Source organism: Propithecus coquereli, unplaced genomic scaffold (assembly GCF_000956105.1).
Source record: "Propithecus coquereli isolate 6110/MARCELLA unplaced genomic scaffold, Pcoq_1.0 Scaffold273, whole genome shotgun sequence".
NCBI lineage: Eukaryota > Metazoa > Chordata > Mammalia > Primates > Indriidae > Propithecus > Propithecus coquereli.
In genome coordinates this window covers 4,241,466-4,251,038 of record NW_012148319.1, presented here as the reverse complement: position 1 = coordinate 4,251,038, position 9,573 = coordinate 4,241,466, and the positions used below count along the sequence as shown (strand labels likewise).

At 40.0% G+C, this 9,573-nt stretch overlaps 1 protein-coding gene across 1 annotated transcript in view; it reads right to left on the bottom strand.

The window, feature by feature from the left end:
* The window catches only part of PRKD1 (protein kinase D1), a 357,628-nt gene that overhangs the window by 173,652 nt on the left and 174,403 nt on the right, over window positions 1-9,573 (bottom strand). The window contains exon 2 of the mRNA XM_012647880.1: window positions 3,238-3,376. Coding sequence (XP_012503334.1) covers window positions 3,238-3,376 — 139 coding nt within the window. The remainder of the gene's footprint in view (window positions 1-3,237; window positions 3,377-9,573) is intronic.

Here is a 9,573-nt window from a genome sequence, read left to right as displayed (position 1 = left end):
GTTTGCAATTGTGAATTGTGCTGCAATAAGCATTTGAGTGCAGGTGTCTTTTTGATGAAAAGTCTTCTTTTTCTTTGGGTAGATACCCAATAGTGGGATTTCTGTATCAAATGGTAGGTCTACTTTTAGTTCCTTGAGGAATCTCCATACTGTTTTTCCTAAGGGTTTTACTAATTTGCAGTCCCACCAAGACTGTATAAGCACTTTTTTCTCTCTGTATTCACATTAGCATCTATTGTTGTTGGACTTTTTAATAAAAGCCATTCTAACTAGGGTAAAGGATATCTCCCTGTAGTTTTAATTTGCATTTCCCTGATGATTGGTGACTTTGAGCATTTTTTTCATATGTTTATTGGCCATTTGTTTTTCTTCTTTTGAGAAGCTTCTGTTCATGTCTTTTGTCCACTTTTTAATGGGGTTGTTTTTTCCTTGTTGACTTGTTTGAGTTCTTTGTAGATTCAGGATATTAGCCCTTTACCAGATGTGTAGCTTACGAATATTTTCTCCCATTCTGTAGATTGTCTGTTTGCTTTGTTAATTATTTCTTTAGCTGTGCTGAAGCGTTTCAATTTAATCAAATCTCATTTATTGATTTTTGTTGTTGCCATGATTGCCACTGGGGTTTTAGTCATAAATTCTTTGCACAGGTCGATATCTAGAAGAGTGTACCCTAATGTCTCACCTCATGGAACTAGAAAAGAAAAAACAAACCAAATCCAAAGCCAGCAGAAGAAAAGAAATAATAAAGGTCAGAGAAGAACTAAATGAATTGGAAAACAAACAAACAAAAAATACAAAGGATTAATGAAACAAAAGTTGGTTATTTGAAAAGTTAAACAAAATTGACAGACCTCTTGCTAGATAACCAAGAGATAGATAGATAACAGAAGAGAAAGGACCCAGATAAGCTTAATCAGAAATGAAAAAGGTGACATTACAACTGATACTGCAGAAATAGGAAACATCATCCATGAATAATACTATGTAACTCTCTCTGTGTATAAACTAAAGAACATAGAGGAAATGGAAAAGTTCATGGAAACACACAATTCGCAAGACTGAACCAGGAAGAAATGAAATTCCCAAAGAGACCAATAATGAATAGTGTTTACAGGTAAGTGCAGGAGATCTAAACATTACTGAATGTATGTGTGTGTGTGTGTGTGTGTGTGTGTGTGTGTGTGTAACTGAATATACACAGTTGAATAACTTAAGGGTTCAATGACATTGAGGAAGTGGGACTAGGTGATTCAAAATTAGAACTGGACTGTTACAGAATGGCTCCTTTTACATACCAATAGTATGGCTGTTAAGAGTAAGGCCCCTCCTGAGTCTGGTGCTGGGAAAGCAGGTGAGGAAAAGGGTTGCTCTTAAATGCCCTCCCAGCAACTGTGGCCAGGGAGACAGGAGAGATGGGACATAAAGGGAGGATGGCGAGAGAAGTGGGGTAAAAGTACAATGACGTTTTCTCAGTTTGCAAAGATGGGAAGAGGAAAAGCAGAACGCTCTTCCTCATGAAGCAAGGGAACTCTAAAGGGCTGTATCAAGTCAACATGGGGGCAGAGCAGGTCCGGTTCACTGACGCTGTGATAATATGAAAACAAGCAACCATCCCCTACACAATCACACTCACACACAGGTTGCATTCAATCTGTCTACTACTGTGAAATGCTTGATAACAAAAGTAAAATGGGAAAAAATTAAATTTAGAGATGCAATTTTAAAAGTCCTCATATATTTCTGGACATTGTCACAGGGAAAAAAGGACTCATAAAACACATCACATTATTTGCAAAGCAGACTGGCTATGAGTTTAATATAAATTTTAGTGAGCACTGATCCAATGCATGACTTCCCCGAATAAATTACTTCAGGTAGCCCCTAGTGTTCAGAAATAGGAAACTTAGAAAACAATACATCTACTCTCTAGTTTTGAGAGTCCAGGTGCAGTAAGCATATGTCAAAAGAGCCAAAGGAAAAAGAAAAAGGAGAACCCAGCCAAAGCAAGTGACTCCTTCAAAAAAAATTAATTAAAAAACCATCAAAGCTTTTGTTCTTTTGGTTTATTTATTTAGCAATAGACAACCCTATAAACAATAGGAAAAGTATTACTTTTATCTAGCAAAATAGTTATATTATAGGATCCATCTACACCATGAAAATGTGGCAATCCCAGGACCTCACACAACAGTAGGCAATCAATAAAGACACAAAGTGAATTAGGCTGAACCAAAGAAAGGTAAATAAAAAAAAGACAAACTGAATTATAATCAGTATAGACAAGTACTGGGCTCTGAACAAGTTGTGCAACTTGAGGAAATGAATTCTAGAATCATTAATGCTATCGTATTTCCTTCAGTCAAAGATACAGCAAGCAAAGAAGGTTAGAGAGGAGAAAGGAGCAATGCAAGCTGAGTTTTTCTATAATGACTTTATTTTTCACAAAAATAAACAATAAAAATCTGGACATCTTCATGATCACTGCATTGACCATAATTTTAAGGACCCCTGCTGCAGCTGTTCTCTAGCAGTTTTTCTTTTTAAGTTAAATACATCCATTTTTTTTTTTCTGTATGGTTAGGCATAGTCCTATCACTAACTCCTAAATTCTAAACAAGAAACTTAAATGTAAGCAGATGGAAATGCATCCACTGAGTTAACTAGTATCACGTGGCATGACCTGACCTGCTCTAACTCCTGAGCCCTGGCTTCCTCGTTGATCTCGGATTACCTCATAGCTACTGGACTTTTGACTGTAATAAGTCAATGGCTTCTTAGTCCTGCTATTATTTCTTGGCTTCTATTCATTCAGCACAGTTGAGGCCCTGACAGCTGCCTTAGCGTCACTGTTGAGGTTTTTGTTTGCTTTTGCTGCTGTCCAGATGATTCAAGGTGCTGAATCTTTAAAGGGGTGTGTGTGTGTGTGTGTGTGTGTGTGTGTGTGTGTGTGTGTGTGTGTGTGTGTGTGTGTGTGTGTGTGTGTGTGTGTGTTGGGGCCTGGGAGAAGGTGTGGAGGGAGGGTGAAGCCGGGAGATGTAATTGGGACAGTACTGGGTGTGGAAATAGCCAATTCAGGGAAAACCTTCTGTTTCCCTTCCTCATGTATACAGAGCTCCAAAGTCTCCTATTGGGGCTAAGTTTGACATATGCTTTTTATGTGTCCTTAAAAACATATGCCCCAAATTCTCCAAATGCAATTTATTAATCTATGGATAGAAAAAAAAAAAAGAATCCTACCTGACAAGACCACTTCAATAAGATCACCTTCCTGGATATCACTGGCCGTTTTCACCAGCTGAAGGATGTTTTCGGAGGTAGGGTCATGGCGAAAAAGCAGAATCTTATCATACATTCCATAGAAACCACATTCAGGGAACTGCAAATACAAGTAACACAATAGTTTAAATGTCAAGATCTTCCTAAATGTTTTGTTTTAAATTAAAAACAAAATACGTAAATGTCAGGCCACAAATATAAGTTCATTAGAAAAGTTCAACATATCTAGAACATTAAAAACTTTTCTTAAATGAATGGCAAAGTTGACACTGACAAAACCACAAATTAGGGAGGGAAGAAGTCACATGTCATAAGGGCAATAATAACCAAGTGGCTTTCTAATTAGAGAGTAAGAAAACAAGAGAATATGAGATAAGATTCAAAGAAGTTCCTGGCAGTAAGGCAGTTAAGAAATATAATAGGTGGGAAGAAGTATGCATTTTCACACAATCTATGTAGCAATGCAACAACATAAAAATGGGAGTCGCTTTATTATAATTCTGTTTCACATAACTGTGGCAATTTGTTTGCAAAAAAAGAGGTCTGTCTGTTTGAGCATATTCAAAAATAAGAGATGACTCGATAAATCCAAATGTGCTCTGCGTGTGGGCAGCAGCATTATCTAGAGAGCCTTTGACTTAGGAAAGCACCAGAGGAGGCAACCAACTCTCCCTTCTGCTGCTGTCCCTACTCTACCCCTTTTAGTTTTCCTGCAATCTGTCAATCCACAATCTCATGAGCAGTGTAAGAGAAGGTCCATCTGCACCAGCATGAAGGATTTTCATTAAAACAAACATCCTACTCTAGTTTGTTATGTGAAAAGGAGCTCTCTTTTTTTGTATATGACTTTTTCATGTAATTATTAAATATTGTTTTTTTTATGATATAAGTTGATTTTTGTAATGTAGTGAAAAGATCCTAAGTCAGGGAAAGAGAAAATTATCTTTGTTGATCTGATCCTGGAACTGGTGAAGGGTCTGACATTTATGTCAAGATATGTGGACTTTAAGGTGCTATTGTCAGGAAAAGATGTCCAAAATCTGAAACCTTCTGAAAATAAACAAAATATACTATAAATTCCTCTTTCTTTTTCTTATTCATAAAATAAGGGGCTACATTCATGTGTCATTTTGTATGAATTAAAAATAAATATAATCAGAACATCTTCTTTCTCTTAAGAGTCTATGCTGATGACCAGGCTGAAAACTACTTCTGCACGTCACTTAGTAAACTTGACTTCCTTAAAATAAACACAACAGCTAAAATGATGTCACTGCTTCCACAGTGCTAATTAACAGGAAAAAAAAAAAAAACTTAGTTCTTTTTTTTTTTGAGATATCTCCAATAATATTATTAGAGTACAAGGAAACAGAGGGAAAAAGTAAAATAACACTTCCCCACCTTACAAACAATGGATAGCTTATGTGCTATTTTAAAAATCAGGGAGATTCTGGCAAGACAGCCAACTAGAGCCATCACTTGTTGGACTGTGCTGGACAGAAGGCAGGATATCAGATAGAGGAGAGGGGAAGAGATTCGAAGCTCAGGTGAGGATCATAGAGAGCGATGTCACAGACGGCTTGGGACCCCACAGGAAAAAAAACTGCAGAGCTGAGAAGGAAGAACTTACAGAGGAGAAGATATCAGCAAGGATACAACCCAGAGGGGCTCAGAACCCAGTGAAAGGTAAGGGGGGATTCTCCTCACCCTCATATACCTTCGCTGAACAGCAGGACACCAACTTTACCGAAGGCTTTTACACCCTCCATGAGTACAGGCGGAGCAGCAAATGCAGAATAGTGGAGTGAGCTAGCAATCCCCAGGAGTTTGGGCAGTCCATGAGGGGCACCCCCTGGGAGAGTGCCAGGAGAGGCTGGAGCGCCGGCTTTCTCCCATCCAGACACTTCCTCTGCTACACCTCCCCCACCCACTGCAACCCAAAAAGCAGATTGAGCTCAGCTGACCGGGAGCTGTGGCCCCTCCCCGACGCATTACAACTGCAAGTGTAGTTTGAGCCAAGAAGTTCGCCAACGGCCACTTCTCTCTGGTGGGCGAGCATCCCAGTCTGAGGTGTCTGCAGCGAGTGAGACCCACACCTCTTCCCGTTGAGGACTTGTGGTGGAACAGGGGTGTACAATTTGGGAACTTCCTGCCCATTGGCATTTTGCGGGGTCGCAGGCCAGTGGCTCAGATAAGCAAGCTGGTCTCGGTGCACCCCGGACTCGACAGAGGATTAGGGGGATGCAGGGGAGAAGTCAGGGAGCTGGACTCGGGTGGTAAGGGAGCCCACATGGATTTTTCCCACAGGAGAGTGTAGTGGGGTGCTAAGGAATGGGGATAGGGGAGCGCACAATTCCCCCCATAGAGAACTGCCATATTGGATAAAGGTGTGGCATTCGGAAAGGAGTAGCGTAACCCCCTGGTTCCCAGAACCATCAAATATCTCCTACTCGGGCGCACTGGCAGACCGAGTGCTGCAGCCCCTCCCCATTCATTACAATAGGGAGTGCGGTTTGAGCCAAGAAGTGTGCAAGCGGTTGTTTCTCTTTGGTGGGCATGTGCTACAGGCTGAGGTTCCCACAAAGAGTGGGACCCACTCTTCTGCCTCTGAGGATTTGTAGTGGAACAGAAGTGCATTATATAGGAATGCCCTACCCACCGGCATTTCATGGAGATGCTTGCTCGTGGGTCAGACACATAGACTGGGCGGAGGTTTGAGAGCAGGACTTGGGTGATGAGGGAGCACACATGGCCTGAACTGATGGCAGTGTGCTGTGGGGGTCCAAGGACTGGCGATTTGGCAGAGTGCCCACCTCTCCCCACAGAAAACTCGGCTACTGGATAAGGGCATTAAGATCCCAGGCAGGGACCTTAGCACTCAAGTGTTTAGGCTCTTCCCCCATGAATAGGCCTCCCAGATTGGAGAGCTTGTCCTGACCCTCATACCAGTGGCGCCCCCTAGTGTCCAGAAAAGCAACTTCTGAGCCCCACCAAGACTTTGCAAAGCCTCTCAGGGCTCTGCAACAAAGCCACGAACTGCCCTGCTCCTTCCCCCACCTCAGTGGTGGCAAGCACCCCCCTGGGAGCTACAGGGTCTCTCCTAAAGTGTGGAGCATTCAAGTACTCCACTAGGGAGACCAGACTCTACCACAGGCACAAAAGAACATCTGGGCAGCTGGCTCTGTCACATAAACATCAACCAATGACAGGGAAAACAACTCTATAGCTCATCACAGCATCGTCCAACTCAAGCAAACAGGGTGTGGCTGATTCATACTCACAAGTACCACCTCCCGTAATGGAGATTAAGCTGCGGGACCCAACACAATTCACACTGCTGGGAAGAGGTGAAGACAGCATGACAGAGGCAATCTGAGAGGATCATCAAACTTGCTTTAACACCCCGTAGTCAACTCGGGACCAGCACTCCTCTCCCTGGCACAGTAAGGAATTGATTTCTGGGGACCCGGGGACAGGCCTGCAAACTAGGCCCAGTACCCCCAAGACTTGATTGAGAGGCCAGATGAGAAGGAATCAGTGAAAGAACTCCAGAAGTATGAAAAATCAGAGTGAAAAGTCACCTCCCAAAGGAAACAACAACTCTTTATCAATGGATACCAACCAAAATGAAAATATCAAAATGACAGATAAAGAATTCCAAATTTGGATTACAAGGAAGCTCAATGAAATACAAAAGAAAATGGAAAACCAACACAAAGAAACCACAAAAACAATACAGGGAATGAACAAAAAATTCACTAAAGAAATCAAATTATTTAAAAAAAATCACATAGAACTCCTGGAAATGAAAAATTCATTCAAGGAAATCAAAACTCAGTGAAAAGTTTTGAGAATAGACTAGATCAGGCAGAAGAAAGAATCACAAAGCTTAAACAATAACTTCAAATTAAACAAGTCAGTCAAAGATAAGACCTGAGAAAAAAGAGGAATGAGCAAAGACTACAAGAAATATTGGATTATGTAAAGAGGCCAAACACAAGAATCATGGGCATCCCTGAGGGTTAAGAAGAAAACACACAAGGGTTGGAAAACCTATTTAACAGAATAATTGAGGAAAACATTCCCTGGTATTGCTATAAATTTAGATATCCAAGTACAAGAAGCTCAAGGAACACCTGAGAGATCATTGCAAACAGGCAATCACCACGACATACAGTCATCAGACTGGCCAAAGTCAACATGAAGGAGGAACTCCTGTAAGCCACAAAGGGCAGTAACGTGAAGCATCAGGTAACTTACAAAGGAAAACCCATCAGACTAACTGCAGACTTCTCAAATGAGACCTCACAAGCCAGAAGGGACTGGGGCCCCATACTCAGTCATCTTAAACAAAATAATGGCCGGCCTAGAATTTTTTATCCTGCAAATCTAAGTTTCTTATATGAGGGAGAAATAAAGACTTTCTCAGACAAGCAAACACTGAGAGAATTTGTCAAGACCAGACCGGCCCTGCAGGAAGTACTCAGATCTGCACTATACATCTATTGGCACAATAGAAACCCACCAGTGTAAAATCAACCAAAAGCTAAAGCTCAGAGCCCATACATAATAATAGCTCAAGAGCTAAAACAGAGCAGTAATATTCTACCCAACAGGATCCCATTTATCAATTCTTTCAATAAATGTGAATGGCTTCAATTCGCCACTCAAGAGATACAGGCTGGCTGAATGGATAAAAAAACACAAGCCAAGTATCTGCTGTCTCCAGGAAACACATCTAACCCACAAGAACTCATTCAGACTCAAGGTAAAGGGATGGAAAAAAAATATTCCATACAAATGGAAATCTAAAGAAAGCAGGTAAAGCCATTCTCACACCAGATAACATAGACTTCAAATCAACAATAGTAAAGAAAGACAAAGATGGTCCTTATATAAAAGTAAAAAGACCAATTCAACAAGAAGACATAACAATCCTAAGTATTCATGCACCTAACACAGGAACCCCATTAAAAAATGTGCAAAAGACATGAACAGAAGCTTTTCAAAAGAAAATAAACTAATGGCCAATAAACATGAAAACATGCTCAACATCACTAATCGTCAGGGAGATGCAAATGAAAACCACAATGAGATATCACCTAACCCCAGTGGGAATGGCTTTTATCAAAAAGTTCCAAAAACAACAGATGCTGGCATGGATACGGAGAGAAAGGAACATTTATACAACGTTCGTGGGACTGCAAACTAGTACAACCTCTATGGAAAATAGTATGGAGATTCCTCAAAGAATGAAGACCTATCATCTGATCCAGCAATCACACTACATTTACCCAAAGGAAAAAAATCATTTTATCAAAAAGACACTTGCATTCAAATGTTTATTGTAGCACATTTCACAATTGCAAAGATGTGGAATCAACCCAAGTGCCCGTCAATTCATGAGTGGATTAATAAAATGTGATATATGTATACCATGGAGTTCTACTCAGCCATTAAAAAATGAACTAATACCTTTTGTCACAATCTGCATGGAACTGGAGACCATTCTCCTTAATGAAGTATTGCAAGAATGGAAAAACACACTACGTATACTCACTATTAAATTGGAACTAACCAAAGAGCACTTATGTGCACAGATGGAAGTAAAACTCAACAGAAATCAAGCAGGTAGGAAGGGGTGGAGGGGAGGGTGAAATCAAACCTAATGGGTACAATGTACACTATTTGGGTGAAGGGCACACTTACAACTTTGTCTCAAGCAGTACAAAAGCAATCCATATAACCAAAACATTTGTACTCCCATAATATTCTGAAATAAAAAAATTAACTTCATTGAAGTATAATTTACATGAAATAAGAATGGATGTAAGTGTATAAGTCTATTAGTTTTGACAAACATCAATACTCATGCAACCAAAATCACAATCAAGCCATGAAACATTTTCATAAACCCCAAAGGTTTTTATTGCAACTTATGGCATCCACAATATTAACCTCAAGCACAGATCTACTTTCTGTCACTGTAGATTAGTTTGTCTGCCATAAAATTTCATATAAATGAAATCATACAGTATGTTCAATATGCTCTTTCCTGGCTGGCTTTCTTTGCTCATCATGAAGTTTTTGAGATTCATTAATATTAAATACATATTGTACTTGAGGTTCATCACTTTTTAGTACTTAGTAGTATTTCATTAAATTGATCTAGCATAACATTCATTCACCCACAGATGGACATTGTGTTTTTTTTTTACTACTTTACAGCTATTACAAATAAAAATGCTATGAACATTTATGTGTAAGTGTTTCAGTGGGCATATGTCTTCATTTCTT